The sequence below is a fragment of the Cercospora kikuchii genome (genome assembly GCF_019650295.1).
Source record: "Cercospora kikuchii DNA, contig_00001, whole genome shotgun sequence".
Taxonomy (NCBI): Eukaryota; Fungi; Ascomycota; class Dothideomycetes; order Mycosphaerellales; family Mycosphaerellaceae; genus Cercospora; species Cercospora kikuchii.
In genome coordinates this window covers 5,671,632-5,687,896 of record NW_025408582.1, presented here as the reverse complement: position 1 = coordinate 5,687,896, position 16,265 = coordinate 5,671,632, and the positions used below count along the sequence as shown (strand labels likewise).

Genomic DNA, 16,265 nt, shown 5'->3' with positions numbered 1-16,265 from the left:
ACAGATAAGTCACAGCTCCAGACAAAACAAGTCACTGCAGTAGCGCCAGGCCCCTCACTTGTGCGACCGCTGTACCATGTACACCGCAAAAGCAGCCACGAACCTACGGCAGCATTCTGCCATATCAGGCCACATCGATAGATAGCACGTCCTGCTAACACAGCGAATCGAGATATACGAGAGTCCAGCACATGATCTGGCTCACTCATCTACCTTGGCGCAGATGTACCAGCAGAGCTTGAACACGGCACCGAAGAATATCTCGATCACAGCGACTCTGGGGCTCCGCACGGAATGTCTCAAGCACGTTCGCTGTTCCCCAACATTCCCACCTTTGCGGGTGATGTGCGGCGAATCTCTTGTAGGCCATCACAAGACATGCAATTTGCGCTTGCTGTTGAACAAAAAAGTATAGCAAAGAACTTGTCTGGCGACCGCCAAGGTCCAGCACCTGAGGAGAACCCTGTACGACTGCGTGTACTGCAAGGGTTACAAAGGCACCGCCAATGTCACACGACTGAGTACAGTATCTCCCCGCCGGCATTTACCGGTACGTATCAACCACAGCAGTAACCGAAACGGCCAATTCCTGGCTATGTTCCAAGGACTGGAGCCGCATGCAAGACTTCAGGTTGCCTTCGCAAGGTCAAGATAAAGTATCGACTTATCCTAGCTCGCTGTGAAGTCCCGTATACTTTATCTCCACGCCCTAACTACTAGGCATGCGAACCATATTGCGAAACACGACATTGCCTGGTCTAACTTCCTAATTCTGAATGAATCACATCTGTAAAAGGACCGCTGAAACGTGATGACAAGAGTTACATGAGTACGATCGAAAGACAGATTCATCAGGCCACGACTACGATTCACGATCTGTGATATTTTCAACCCTGTTCCTGTACACCCTGCATACGGGGCAGCGAATCACAGAACGTAGATGTGAGGATTCCTCAATGCTAGAATGACTTTGGCGTTCTTGGTTCTGTATAAGCGGAGCATTCGCAAATTGGCGAAAGCCCGATCACATTTTTGTCAGGACACCTGGTTTTGTCAGCAAGCTAGGTCGTGGTATGAGGCAGAGATTGCTGTATAGGCGCGGCGAGTTTAATGCTGACCATCTTGGTATCAGAGAACAATATCGTGAATTGCTTTCTCACAATGTAATGCGGTTCTACAGAACTCACGAAAACAACAGTCTCGTCTTCTTTCGCTCCATTAACCCAGTTCCAGCTCTCATTGCCCTCCTCATCGGAACTTGACCCAAAGCAACGCAAACACCGCCACAAGCAGATAAATCAACACACTAACCCACTGCTCCCAACTATCCAACCACATCGGCCTCTCCAGCACATCCAACTTCCTTTTCCCTCCCACATCACTCCGCTTTCTCTGCTCCTTCCAAGGTAACTCCACCCCATGATCCCCACAAATCTGCTCCGCAACCAACGCCCCTCCCGCCAAACAAATCGGCACTCCAGTACCCGGATGCGCACTCGCCCCAACCATATACAACCCCTCGATATCTTTGCTTCTCCCTCTAAACGCATCAATAATAACTTCCGCTGCTCTCCCCACAACTCCTAGTTTCAGAAGCTGCGCATCGAATGCACCTGGTTTTCGAGCGCGAGTTGTAGGTCGGAAACAGAGGACATTGAAGAAAGAATGGCTCAGACCGAGGATTGCGCCGCGGTCGAGGTTGAAGGTTTGTTTCCAGGATAGAGGAGAGTTGGTTGATTCGTGGACAATCAGAGGTGTGAGGTCGACGTTTGTGCGGGATTGGATTGTGGAGAGGATGGTTTTGCGGGCGAGGGAGATCATGGCGGGCCAGTTTTGTTTTTCTGTGGGAGTGAGGCCGGGTTGATCTGGTGGTGAGGCGGAGGCGATGTGTCCGTTCTGCGATGCTGATGGTTGTTGTGCTTGGGAGGCGTGTCGGTCTTCTTCGAGGAGGTGGCCTACGGGTACGAGTACCACGACTGAGTCTTTTCCTTCTGGTGCAGCGGTAGAGTCGACTCTGCTCGGAACGTTGACGTAGAAGCTCGGCTCGTCCGGTATGAGGTGCTTTTTGAAAATGCTGTCGAAAGACTCCCGGTACTCGTCAGCCAGAAAGATATTGTGTGCCTCCAGCTCTGGCACTTGTCGATCCAATGCCCAGTAGAACGATATACTTGAGCAGCTCCCAGGCCGGCCCTTCAAGCTCTCCGCATACGGCGTCTTGATCGGCAACAGCTTCTCGTACGCGTACACCAAGTCCGAGTTGTTGACCACCACATCCGCCTCCAACCTTGTCCCATCTTCCAATTCCACTCCCTTTGCAACACCTCCATCTTCACTCAACAGAATCTTCTTCACAGCGGTTTCCATCCTGAAGTCCACGCCCTCCCTCTCCCCGATCTTGACAAGCGCCTCCACAACCCGATGGAATCCACCTACGGGATACCAAATCCCCTCCGCCAGTTCCGTATACTGCAGCAAGCTATACGTTCCCGGCGCATCGAATGGACTCATCCCCATATACATGCTCCCAAACGTGAAGACTCTCCTCAGCCTCTCTGTCCAGAAATACTTCCCCGCTCTTGTCCAAATGCTCTCGAAGGGATGTAGTTGAAGGAGATGTCGTAGAAACTCTGGCCGCAGCATCGCTGTCAAGCCTTCGAAGTTCCTGAGCAGTACCTCTCGTACACTCAATTCATAGTGTCCATGACTTTCTTTCAAGAATTCGAGGTAGCGTGTATATCCTTCTTTACCCTCCCACTTTTCTACTTCTCTCTTCATGACACTTAGGTCGCTGGACAGAGTGAATTTCTCGCCATCAGAGAAGTGGATCATGTAGTTCGGTTCGCATTTCAAAAGCTTCACACCTTCTTGTTCCAAGCTCGTGCCGAGCTCTGCGAAAGTTCGATGGAAGAGGCCGGGGAGCAAGAGGAGCGAAGGTCCTTGATCGAATCGGTAGCCTTCATGGTGTATGAGACTGCAGCGACCGCCGGTGAAGTTATTCTTTTCGAGGACGGTGACGTGGAAGCCTGCGCGAGCGAGACGAGCTGCGGTGCTGACGCCGCCAACGCCCGAGCCGATGACTATCGCGGTCGGCTTCTTCGATGAGGACGACATCGCGGTGAGAGGGCAAGTCGGGAGGGATGTGGTTTTGTATTGTTCATGGTGAAAAGAAGAGAGGGTGGGCAACGCGGAGGCGTTTGTTGAGGTGAGATTTGGCTGCTCGCTATTGTGTGGAGAGAGCTCATGCGATCATCACATGCAAGCATTGGCCGGCGCTAGGACCGAATGGATGACACGCACGATTGGGATGCTTGGCGTGGTACGATCCAGCTTCTCAAGTGGACAACAGTCTTCCACACAGCTATCAACAACTAAAAGACAACATCATCGCAAGATTCAGTCTTACGTACAGACATGAACACACCAAGAACAGCATCGTCTCGAAATCAGTTTCAATCACGACCAAATCCTCCAAGCTTCACGCAGTAGACGCGTCCCTCGAGATGACCCACAGCTTCTTGCAAAACGGACCTTTTGACACCCAAGTAATATGCATACCCGAAGTCAGCCCAATCACATCTCCTGCTTTGAACTGATGCTTCTTTCCTGAAGCAGTCTCGGTGACTTCCACTTGACCTTCCAACAGCAAAATGGTCTCATCGCCCAGAGTACCGGTATATGGCGTCGTCACTGTACCATCGTCTTGAATATGCGAAGCTGCGATGCCCTTTCCACATCTCCAGACGCCGCTCAACATGGTCGCCGCAGAAGAGCCGCGATCACGAATGAAGTAGAGTTCGCCGCAGACTTGCGCTCCCTCTTTGGGCTCGACGAAGTGGTACTCCGTCCACTCTGGAGGGTCATCGGATACATGGTTGACTTGTAGCTCGAGTGGTGGGCTGACTTTCGGAGTAGCGGCATCGCCAGACCCAAAGATCGCCCAAAACTTCTTGAAGTATGGCCCGTCAATCGCCCATTCCACCTCGAGGCCATGCGGTGAGCTGATTATGGAGCCTGGTCCGACATGAAACTTCTTGCCAGTAGCCAGAACTGTCAAAGTGGCAGTCCCATCAATAACGCATGCAGTCTCATCGCCCAGTGGGGAGGAGTACCTGATGACATGTGAGCCGTCTTTTTTGCAGCCTGGAGAAGTCGGACCAGTTCTCCAAAAACCGGACATGAGCTTGCCAGTAGTCCCGAAAGGACGAAAGATTGTCACTTCTCCATGAACTTGCTTGCCACGGCCTGGCTCTTCCCATTCGAAAGGAGACCAGGCTTCTGGTGATGGACACTGGACGCCACCGTGGACGACGTGAGCCAGAGGCTGCGCTGCATTGTCAGTGGGCTCGATGGGAGCAGAAGCTCCCTTTACGCCGACTTTGGCGTCGAGCTGGACTGCAGTCTGAGTTTGTGCCATGTTTGATAGTGGTACGACAGACACCAGTCTGAGCTTTAAACATGGTACGTGGTGCAGAAATCCTTCTCACTTATAATCAGTCTTTGCTCTGATGGATGCGGCAGAGCAATGTTCGTGTCGTTATCATATCGATTCGACACCCTCGACCGCTCCCGAGATACATCTCAGTCGCCGCCTTTGGAACCGACGCGATATCTCTCCTCTCGTAGCACACCTGAATTTGACGCGTCCGTAGGCCCGAAAAGACTGATAAGGTCACGCTAGAGACTTGCACTGGTCATCGCAAGCTGACGCTCGTTCTCATACCCCGCTCAAAGAAGTCTGCATATTGAGTTCATACATCTTTGTGTCGCATCGCCAACATCGACTCGATCAAGCGGCTGTGACCGCACGAGAGACAACGACCCTCCAAATTCGTACACCGTTGCGGCGCTTTAGTAGCAGTAACAGGTGAGCGGCTTCCACCCCGGCCCATCGCATATTTGCTGACCGGACATCGGATCATAGATGCAAGATTTTTCGTGATCACTGCGTCGACATTAGACTCCCGCGGTAGGACGCACCTCATTGAATCCTGGCAAAGTACTTACTACACCGCTTCGCAGGCGGTCTGTTTATAATGATGGCCGGGGCATTCAGCGGCACAAGCTCCATCCACAGTGCACCCTAACCACTCAGCGCCTTTTTTTGATTCACAACGAACAATTTGATGCTATGTCGAAAATTAGCGACCGTGAGGAAACCTTCATATTCGTAATATCATTGATCTCCACTCACCCGAGGCGCATAACATACGGTCCCCTGAGCGCTGCTTAGATGACACAATGCCAAAAGCATGATGAAGTCTCTCAGACAAGGCATGGTGGAACAGCAGAATGTTAAACAGAAAAAGACGTTGGTGAAGACTTCGAGGGTCGAAGTACACTGCCCAGAAGATGAGACTGAGCACATCTCTTCGTCTTAAATCACTTTGCAACGGACTGCTAGTGTTTGACCATCCGGCATTCCCGGAAACCTGTCAACTGATCGATGTAAAAACAGTTCTTTCTAGGTATTCTGGACTGTGGCCAGCACGGCATGTTGTAAGAGCTAAGAATACACTGTACTACGACCGGCTTTCTCCATCTTGAATCCAAGCATGCCACGATAGTTCTCAAGAAGTCGCTGTGCCTCATCATATCATGTCCAGGCCAACAGCGAGGTAGCGATACCTCATTCTCATTACCGCGCGACCGTTCTCCTATCACGCTGCGCAAAGGAGGTTTTTTCCATGGTGAAGGAGCAATGGAATCATTGTATGGACAACATTGGTAATGTGGCTAAACATGCTGAACGCTCGCGTGAAACGATGCTCGGAGAAACCCTAAGTACGACATCCCGATTTGTGTTAGACGTGGACAAACCGTAGTGTCCCACTTAGGGCTCATCCGGATGCATGGAGCAATAGGTGGTGGAAATCGATGTGAGCTGCGAACATGACTGGTGGGTATACCGTATACAATGAGCCCGCCAACAATCCGCATGCTTGTCACTGTTGTATACAAAACAAGAATATTCACCAAACACCGGAAAAGTCCCCACTAGCATTCACGCGCCTGTAACGGTCTACCAGCAGTAACAGTTGGACGCCTTCCACCCCGCTGGGTCACATTTTTCCAGACCAGTATCAAAGTCCGGGTAACAGAACTCTTCAAAACTGCGTCGACGTTAGACTCCAGGCATCTCATACGAGCTCCCTCATTTTCTCGTCAAGTACTCACTATTCCGCTTCACAAGCATCGTTCTTCGGATTGTTGAAGCACGACGTTGCACAAGCTCCGCCCCCAGTGCATCCTACCCACTCTACGCTTTGCGATTCACAAGAGGTATATTTAGCCTATGTCAAATATCAGCGACTGCAAGAGCAATGACATTTCCCTGAGGCTATGGGCATCCACTCACCGGAGGCGCTTTGCATAGAATACTAGCGCTGCCTAGCTGGCCGAGTGCTAAAAGCACAATGAAGTCTCTTAGGAAAGGCATATTCGAATCGCTGGTGGGCAAGGAAGTTTTTTGCGTAGTCGCCTTTTGGATTCGATGTATGAGACAGGTGAGCGGGAAAGATGCGAACCACCCTCAAATGAGCAGATCTCTTGCTTCATATCCTTTGGTTTCTATCTGCTAGTGTTTGACTAGTGACTGCATCCGAATATCTTCAAACTGATAGTTGCAGATCTTGTTCTCACTGAGCAATCTAGACCCGAGCCAGCGTCTTCAGATGTAAGAGCTAGTAACAGCCAAGCGCATGAACCGGCCTTGTCCCAACTCATATCCAAAATTGTCAACTTGATTGGCATCAAACCGGGTTTTGGTGTGACGATTTGGGCAGGAGAAGAGCGAATGATACACTTATACCATTTTGCCGTGACCAGATGGGGTCTAAACCAGACTGCTCGAGGGCAGGTCTTCTGATCAAAGAGTCATCGGATCACTGATCGGCAAGAATGTTGACTACAATATCAATGACAAATGTGACCGACAAGGCTTGGGTTTCGCATATTTGATTCTCGGCAAATATGTGAGCACCGAATACGACGGAGCAAAAGGAGTTGAAGATTTGTGTGAGAAGCCAGACTGATCCTGCACACGCAGTGGGTGAGACGCTCATAGCCATTGAACATCGAATGTGCTGTACTTTGTCGTGCGAGCAGGAATTTTCCTCTGTCAGCACGCCGACACAGGCATCCTCGTCTGATCAAAGACTAGAGACCAGCGCCTCACCTCAATTGTAACAATAGCAATTCTGCCCGGTCCATTCTGCTCCATGACACTGTCGACCATAAGTCGGATCAATGAAACAGTCCCCATTGAAGCTGCAACGATTTTAGCTCCAGAACGTGGAAATCACAGTTCGCAGCACTTACTATTCAGCTTCACAAGCAACCTTGGTATAGCGTCCTGCACAGCTGCGTCCACAAACGGGGCCACACCAATCCAAGTCTACATTCTTCGACTCGCATGAAATGTATGTGCCCTGTTGAGAGGTCAATTATCAGGACAACGACAGCCTTGAAGGCGATATTTGACAGCAACATACCGGAGGAGCATTGCAGTAGACCGTGGCCCTGCCAAGCTGGCTGAAGAATGCTAAGAGCAGGACGAATGCTCCTTGATGAGGCATCGTGTGATGGTCAAGAATGTCCTCGATGGAACTTGAAGTTGGATATCCCACAAGGCGCTGCAAGATTCACAAGAACTACGTTCAACACAACAGAACGTCTACGAGGTCAATGCTGCTTTATAGAGAGACTTGTTCGAATCGAACTAACTGATACTGCCGACTTTTTCCAACTGCTTGGTTGGCTTCTTGAGCCCATCGAGGCGTCCTTGTCTCACTACAGCACTTGGCATAGTGAGATTGATTTCAAAATTCGTATATATGAGACCACAGGTTTTCGTGGCTCGACTGCAAAGCTGAATGCTGCTGCAATGGTGTAGCTCACAGAAACATCAGTATCAAGCGACGGAGAGGCCGTTCAAGGGTCATAGGAAGAGTGGTGCTCTATCTTAGTCAATTTAGCAAAAGATCGATCGAATTTGGGATTGAGACGAGTGTGATGACTACAGAGATGCTGACGAGCAGATTGGATACTTCGCGGAAGATGGGCGGTCATCAAAGACCAAGGCGCTATCTCGTAGTAGCGCAACGGGCTGTCTGGATGGAGATAGTATATCTAGGCATTGGAAACATAGTCCGAGGCCCAGAGTAGCTGATTCTGTGGGCGATCATGAATGGTGCGCGGTACACTATGTTCTTGCCTTATGCAGAACGTCGTGAAGCGATTTCATGTGCGATTACGACTGCGGGTGATGAGTTGCTCTAAGGCTGCTCGTTACATCGTCAACACGCATACTGTCCGGACCGTTCTCACGCTGACATACAAAGTATGTCTCTGCAGCCAGGAGAACGAAGCAGAGCCCATTCACCAACGGCGTCGAGTCGAGTACTCGATATCGACATTCACTGGTCCATCAAGTACACCCCGCATTGCGCAGAACCGACCTGCTAAAAGTGAGCTGGCTTCGAGACATTGTCGCTTCGAAAAAGTCGCTTCGACATCGACTCGACTTGAGCGGACCCCAGAAATCTCCGCAGAGTACTTCAACCCATCTCACGAATCACACGAATATGATTTGTCTGATAACTGTTCACGTAGATAAGCAAGAAAGAGGGGTCGGTCGCAAGACACAATGACTGCAATCTGGAGGAGTCGACTTTCGGAAGTCTGATAAGGAAGACATCCAAAGTATTGTCAAGCAGCCGTTTGTCCTTTTTGGAATCTTACTTCGGAAATATAGATATATCAAACGCAAGCCAGACATTCCTACCTTCACAAACATTGTCAGCGTCATCGCATAACTCTTCACAAGATTCCCAAAATCACAGAATTGACCTCACATACACGCACCAAAAATGCCCATCTACCTCTCCATGCAACGCGTCCGCTTCTCCTCCCCCGACGCGTACCAAAAATTCAAACTCCTCTTCTCCGACACCCGCCACCATCTAATGCAACTCCCTGGCTTCCTCCACCTAACCTGGTGGGAACACCCCGACGATCCCACCTGGTTCAACGAATGCAGTTTCTGGACCTCCCGCGGCGCACTCTACGATTGGCATAAAAATACCTATCACAAGCACTGCAAAGCCTGGGCAGCAAATGGTGCGATAATGGAAGATTTGATTACGAATTTCGAGCTCGTGGGAACGAGGTTGTTGAGAGTTTGTCCTGTTTGTGCGGAGACGCAGGATAAGAAGTATGAGTTGAGTGAGGAGCAGGCTGTGCTCAAAGAACAGTGTCCGAAGTGTGGATTTCACTTTCCGGTTTTGGGGGAGACGGAGTCGAGTTTTGCGGTGTTCAAGGATGTGGTTATGGGGGAGAAGGGGGCTAATGGGAAGAAGGTAGAGACGAGTGAGGTTGAGAGTGCTTGATGCAGCTATCGTGGGGCGTGCTGAGGTTTTGTGAAGCTCTAGAGTGTGCGGCAAGCGTTTCATTGTAATTATGTTGCTGTTGATGCGGTACTTCAATGCTTTTCAGCTGCAATGTCACAAATTCAGTCCATGTCGAGGAAGGGCTCCATTGTAACATTTTCAGCAAGACCAGCGTCCAAAACAGGGCCAGTGCCAGTAGCTCCCAATTCGTTGAACCAAGCTTCCGTATCCGACAAATTATGCCATCCGTATCCGGCGTTGGGCCAGACGTTCGCAGGGTTTTGAACAGGTCGACGATGATTCTGGTGCAATGTTGTAGCTGGCATGCGATGGATCTGAGAAGCTGTGACCCCAGTCGTTGGCAGATAATGTGGAATCGATACTGTGGTACAAGGCGCAGAGCGCGTGGCATGATTCCCTCCTTGCCCCGGTCTTTGCACTGGCTCGTCCTCTTCGGCTTCAACAAAGCCAGTTCGACCTTGCCTGGGGAACGTGGTATTCATAGAAGTTTGCTGTCTCCCTCTCCTCGACACGCTCGCTGCTGGCATTGACTTGGGAACCGAACGCAGATTGGTAGGTATAACGCCAGACAGCTCTGGAAACTTTTCGAAGAAGTCTGGCCCCATCGTCCAACAATTAATGTTGTTGATCCTTTGGTCAAATAGCATGCTTGGCTTGTACATCCCGGTTTCGAGATCATGAGTATAGCAATCACGAAACTCAAACGGCCACAGTAGGCGCATCTCGTCCTGATACATTCGGAAGAAGCCGTTGCCACAGTACAGATGCTCGTCCCCGACGAAACGAAGACGGAATTGAGGCCACGCCCAGTACTCGACCACATAAGTGTGTTTTTGATGCTGCTCAGGTCGATACGTGTACCACGGAGGCAGGCGTTCGTAACGCTCTGCGGTCGGATCGGTGTGGTATTGCAGAAGCAGATGCATGGCTCGGAGCATCGCCAAACGTTCCGTCATTGGAATTGGTCCAAACATAGCTTCGTCCACGCGACGAAGCATCTGCAGAGAAGGATGCAATGGAGTGCGGCGATTCTGCTCGACACTATCCCACCCTTCAAGCACTCCACGGACTAGTACATCGTCAGACTCGTCATCGTCGGCAGGCCCGATATTTTCTGCCCAGTCGAAACGTTCGTCTAGAACATCAACGCAGAACTTCCAATAGTTGCCTTGCCACACTGCATCATGACCGGACAAGCGATTAACGTGAGTTTGGCAAGAACATTTCGCGGCAGGTTTGATCCAATTATACGCTTGAGATTGGATTGTGGATTTGGTAGACGCCTTATTCGGCGGCGGAGCACATATCTCGGGCGTTCGGAGTCCGCCCTGTATCGCCAGTGCCGGTGGAAATTCCTGGTTCTCGTTCCGAGTGTCCTGGACAGTGAAATTGCTTGAACGCGTATCATCTTGGAGGCGTCGATGAGCTGATGCGGATGCAGGTGGGTAGATCGCGCCAGCCCTTGAGATGCCAGGCTCATCACTCGCTGTACTGGAGCTTCTCGTGCCGCTGTGATTCATCCCAGACCCTCTTTGACTTATGAGATGCTGGATATCTTGCAAGGTCCGCACAAGTAAAGCTCGTTCTTGCTCGGACCTTTCCAGCTGACCACGGAGAGCAGCGACTTGGCCACTGGGGTCATGTTGCTCTAGGCTCTCCATCACAGCTTCCATATGTTGCATATGTAGCTGCTTCCGTTCACGAGTTCTGCGCTTGCTGAGTCTGTCTGTCTCTCGCTTCTTGAGGCGACGCAGAGATACTGTTTCGGCGGACTCTGACTGCGCCGCATTTTGTTGCGCCGTGGAGAGTCCGTCTCGCGGATTCGTGGTGACGTCTGATTCCATGTTGACCGCGCAGCAGGGATCCTGGCAATCCGCAATTCGTGGTGTTACCGTGATGTTCGGCTGCTTGAGGCTCGTCTGATCCTGTATGCTGTGCAGAGTAAGCACCTCACCTGCTCAGGTGTTCCTTAGGCGGAGGAATGCAGTGTGAAATCAGTTCAATGATGCGAATCAAACCTACATGTCCTGCGAAAAGTTGGAGATAAGGCCCCTTGTGGCTCTGCCTGCGACTCGCGTGCCTTTGCAAGGTTCACTGACTTGCAACGCGGGGTCAGCAGGGAGATGGGTGAGCCACCTGAGGCATTTCGCGATGTAAGAATAGGCTGCGATTGCCATTCGTGTTTCATCACCAGTGCGATCGTGCGAGACCACAATGAGAGAACCTGCGTTCTCTTCTGGCTAAAGTCCAACGGATACGGGCTGAGGCAACAGACCACGGTGTCCGGCGCTGTACAACTTTGTGCGCGTTTCACAAGGCGGCAAGTCGACGCCGTGGTCGCCGAAAAGCCCAAGATTGGGTTGTGGAACAGTGTGTAACTGCCTCGAGGGTGCGCTCCATTCGGTGGTGCCAGCCCGAAAGTGGCCCGAGCCGCTACTGAGCACATCTGTGACCTCACATCTGGACACATCTTCTCCCATCGTTGCCTCGAAGGTGATATGCGGCTTACTACAACTTCCGTCATGATTCATCGACCTCAATTGAGACACGACATAGCTACACTGAATTTTGAGAAGCCTTCAGGCATTTCTTCCGGGGTCCGATTTCGATATAGGCGAAAGGCCGCCACTTCGATTTTCCGCCAGCCGAGATGCGAACCTGCATAAGTATTGGGTGGCCGCCAGGTCAAGAGTAAGGCGCCATGCGCTATGTTTGAGCTCTACTCGGGCACGTGCCGGGAGAACACCTGTAGGATTCAGATACCGCAGACCTAAAACACTTACGCTGCTTGCGAATGTTCGAGAAGCCAGTTCGAGAAGCCACCGACGGCAGCAACAACCCGATGCACTTCAACTCAGCTCTCAAGACTTCCATGGTTAGAATGTCGGATGGTGAAGATGTCAAACACGCGCGTTGCCCGATGAGCGACCAACGTTCACATCCAGTGGATCCATGCTTCATTCATTGAGCCACCGGCGCAGTCGCTCGTATGATTTGCGCAAAGCGCCTCCTGGGTTATTGGCAGTCCTGGACCAAGACCGTGAGCTCGCAAGGTCTTCAAGTATCACTTGGCGGACCAGGGTCCCGCTTCGCCGCACGGGCGCGCGCGCGTGGGAGACGTCCAGTCATGCAATCGGCCGGCTGGATACTTTCTGATGGACGTTACAATACATGTGCCCAGAAGGATGCCAAGGGCTCCTCTCAGCTCCCAAGCGAGCGTTTGTGGTCAGCGCACGGAGGCTGCGTCAAAGTGTCGAACATGACCGACTCCTGCTCTCGCCTCGAAGCATCTGTGTGTCGCACAAGGCATACATTCATGCAAATATGGCCAATCACAGGTGATTCTCATGTAGCCGAGCTGGTTCAGACTTGGCGGAGGCCGCCAGTCCCGCTATGTCACCTCAGCCCCAGAGCTCTCCGTTGTGCATGAGCGCATCTCCAGTGTTGAAGTGTTCCTCCGAAGCCTTAGTCGGGGGCACTCTGATAAGGCTATCAGTTGGCCCTACTGACGGACAGCTTGCTCAACTCTCCACTTTTGCCTTTACACATGGCCGCGCAGGCGGTACGCAAACGATTGGTGGTCTGCGTTGATGGGACATACTGCACACCCGATGGCACCGGTGTCCACGCAGCTTTGCGAGGATCACTGACCAATGTTTACAGCATTTTTGCATGCGTGAAAGAAGCGGAAGTGACAGACAAGCATGGGCAACGGTGGATTCAAGAGCGAAAATACTACAACGGCCTTGGGGCACTAACAAAGCCTGGAGTTTCCAAGCTCAATGCTGGAGCATGGGGCACTGGATTTAAAGAGCTCATTCGCGAAGTGTATGGCCGATGTTGCGAACTCTCTGAGCATGACGAATTGTGGCTCTATGGCTTCAGCAGAGGAGCTTTCGTTGTCAGAGCCGTGGCTGGCCTACTTCATTATATTCGCAAGCTCAAGGCGACTGGTACAACGGCTTTTCACAAGCATTTTGAGACCGCGCTGAACGCGTACGCTTCTGTGCAAGGCGAAGGCAGGCTTGGCACGGGACAGGTAGCATTCACTCAAATCACGGGGAAGGCAAATCGACTGACATTGCTCACTCAGATCAATCATCTATTCAAGGTTGGCACCGTGCCCGCACCGACCATTCGATTTCTTGGTCTTTTCGACACAGTCAAAGCTGTTAAGGACAATGGTCTGTTTAATATTGCACCAAATCCTTCGATTCAACACATTCGCCATGCCCTCGCCCTTCATGAAGATCGCGAAAGGTTCACACCAGAGTACATCTGGCCCGAAGAGTCTGTCCTGGCCGAAATGATAAGATCAGGTCGCAGTCTGATTCAGGCTTGGTTCGCTGGTGCTCATCTTGACATTGGTGGGTCTGCACTCGAAGCGGGCTTAGCATTGTACCCGCTGCAGTGGATGATGATCGAGAGCCGAGATCTCGGCCTCCAGCTCGAATTTCACGGCAATGTGCCTAACGCGCCCCATATCGATGACCCACTAATGCTGGTGTTCCCTCCAACCGAGGCCTGGGGGAAGAGCAGAGAGATGTGGTCCTGTACAGTCGATAACCGCCTCGAGCTGAAGATGCAGGATCTTCGAGCGGTGCACGTTCTTCATACAAAGTACTCGACACGTTACAAAGTCAAGATCAACAGAGACGGATTCCACTTCTGGGTTCGAAAGCCCCGGAGTATCTTTAAGACTCCTGAAAAATGCACCAAGGATGGAAGTGCGGCAGCGACTTTGCTAGGATATTGTGCAAGCAGTACGTTCGAATGTTATCCCTGCGGACTCCGCTGATGACTCTCCAGTGCCCCTCGGGACCGTAATTCACCCATCAGTTTACTGTCTGATCGACTCCGATATCAACCTTATCATGGAAACCAAGCAAGGGGAGCTGGTGCAGTACCTCTCAGAGTGGAGCGGGCGGATGCTCGGCGAGGTCGACTTGAAATTCGGCGGTATCACCAAACGCATTCCAAATCCGGGATTTTGGAACTCCGACGACCATAATGAGAAGGATTTGGATCTTCCACCGCTTCGAATTCTCGTGTGTGGGTACGTTGGGGTCGGCAAATCGACACTTGTCGGCAGAGTCTTTGGCGTCGACTCGGTGAGAGGCACGAGATCAAACTAAGTTTGACACTGTTAACATGCTCCACAGAGTACGGTATCGGAGCGGACACGAGGCGTGCACAACATCAACGATGAAGTCCGGATTCCAGGCCGCAACGATTTCATCCTCCATGACTCGAATGGGTTTGAGGGCGGAAGCGCTGGCGAGCTTGAGGCCGTTCAGCAATTCGTTAGAGAGCGGGTGGAGGAGAATGATCTTCGCAAACAGCTACATGTGATTTGGTCAGTATTCTTGTGAAATATTTGCATCCACGTGGTTGTACTGACTCAGAGGGTGGTTTGGTAGGTTTTGTGTTGAAACCGGAAGCCCACGAGTAGTGCAAAGGGCCACAGAATCATTTTTCTTGGCCATGGCCGAATGCCAAAGGCACGTTCCGGTCGTCGTGGTCGCTACCAAGAAAGATGCTTTCGTGAACCAAATCATTGGCAAAATGGCACAAGGAGGCGTGGACATCAAGCAATGCAATATGATTGCCGAGGAGAAGCTGAGGGAAGAGGCAGGTCATATTGAGGCTCTGGTCACGGCAATACATGGCGCAAGAGTAGATGCCGTGGTGTGTGTTGAGCAGAGTGAGCATCCACCAAGCTCCGGCTTCCAATGTCATAGAGCTAACCGTCTCCACAGATGATCCGAAATCCATCGCCGAGTTGACGACAATTAGCTCTTCAGTCTTCCAGGATGAAAAAACACGTCTCATGTACGTCAAAGCACAGATGGCCCGACCAGATCTCAAAATGCACATGGCCATCTACCAGGTTATGAAACGCTACAAAGTTGCCATGGGCACCGCCGTCGCCACCGTGAATCTGCCCTTCGGTGCGACTGGCAGCCGCCAAGGCTCAAAGGACGACATCTGTAAGCGCATCATCAACTGCTTCGGCGTGCAAGATCTGAACACCAGCAAGGCGCTTAAGATCATGCAGTCGAACATCAAAGACGGAATGGCCGAAGGCCTCGTCATGTTCTGGTCCGAAGTCGTAGCCGCTGGCGGCATCGCCTGCCTTGTATTCGGCATCACAGCTCCAGTCATCATCGCAACGGCCGCCATTGGAACGTATCTCGGCGCTCCATCTACAGCCCGTCTCTTCCTCTGCACGTCCGCCGATCTCATTCTCATCCTCGCCAAATCGTTCCAATTCGCATCCCTCCAAGACCGCACGCAACCCACCATCTCCGACGTCGAAGCCTCCGCGAAAGCTTTCAGCAACTACGCCCAAGAGATCCATGACCAAATCTGCATCCTCGTCCCACGCAACAACGTCTTTCGCAGCTTCTCGTTTGGAAAAATCCAAGCGCGTTTCGAAGCCCTTATCGATGAATATTGGCATAAAATTGCCACGGATAGTGCTCACGCCGCAAGAGTGACGAGTGCCTCTGACAGTGCTGCTCGCCGCACAACAACAACAACACTATCATCGTCATCATCGCAATCATTATCGCGCAAAGCCTCAGACACGCACTCCATCTCATCACAGTCGGAAAATTTGACTACCGCCACTACCCTCGTACCTTTTTCAGACGACACGGAGCAAACCCCTCCGCAACGCCCGAAACGATTCTGGCGACGGTTTTCAAAGGGCTGACCTTGATGGAAAAAAAATTGCACATTGAAAAAAAGAAAAATTATCTGGATTACCCTCCTCTGGCGCGGGGAGGAAACAAATAAGACTTGAAAAGTCGTTTGTTTTTTTTTTTCACAATTTGCATCGAGCCCCCGCTACTT

At 51.4% G+C, this 16,265-nt stretch overlaps 5 protein-coding genes across 5 annotated transcripts; 2 read left to right on the top strand and 3 right to left on the bottom strand.

The window, feature by feature from the left end:
- Positions 1-1,248: 1,248 nt before the first annotated feature.
- On the bottom strand, positions 1,249-3,111 carry CKM354_000220400 (uncharacterized protein; the record flags this gene model as incomplete). Its single annotated transcript, XM_044797355.1, has 1 exon — positions 1,249-3,111. The coding sequence occupies one exon, from the start codon at positions 3,109-3,111 to the stop codon at positions 1,249-1,251; it is 1,863 nt and encodes a 620-aa protein (XP_044653290.1).
- Positions 3,112-3,475: 364 nt separating this feature from the next.
- CKM354_000220300 (uncharacterized protein) lies at positions 3,476-4,414 on the bottom strand (the record flags this gene model as incomplete). The annotated part of the gene is made up of 1 exon (XM_044797354.1): positions 3,476-4,414. The coding sequence occupies one exon, from the start codon at positions 4,412-4,414 to the stop codon at positions 3,476-3,478; it is 939 nt and encodes a 312-aa protein (XP_044653289.1).
- Positions 4,415-8,867: 4,453 nt separating this feature from the next.
- Positions 8,868-9,386, top strand: CKM354_000220200 (uncharacterized protein; the record flags this gene model as incomplete). The annotated part of the gene is made up of 1 exon (XM_044797353.1): positions 8,868-9,386. The coding sequence occupies one exon, from the start codon at positions 8,868-8,870 to the stop codon at positions 9,384-9,386; it is 519 nt and encodes a 172-aa protein (XP_044653288.1).
- Positions 9,387-9,508: 122 nt separating this feature from the next.
- On the bottom strand, positions 9,509-11,251 carry CKM354_000220100 (uncharacterized protein; the record flags this gene model as incomplete). The annotated part of the gene is made up of 1 exon (XM_044797352.1): positions 9,509-11,251. One exon carries the CDS (start codon positions 11,249-11,251, stop codon positions 9,509-9,511), a length of 1,743 nt encoding a protein of 580 aa, XP_044653287.1.
- A 1,703-nt stretch (positions 11,252-12,954) lies between these two features.
- CKM354_000220000 (uncharacterized protein) lies at positions 12,955-16,125 on the top strand (the record flags this gene model as incomplete). The annotated part of the gene is made up of 6 exons (XM_044797351.1): positions 12,955-13,446; positions 13,501-14,170; positions 14,217-14,518; positions 14,570-14,763; positions 14,828-15,111; positions 15,167-16,125. The coding sequence occupies 6 exons, from the start codon at positions 12,955-12,957 to the stop codon at positions 16,123-16,125; spliced, it is 2,901 nt and encodes a 966-aa protein (XP_044653286.1).
- Positions 16,126-16,265: the final 140 nt, after the last annotated feature.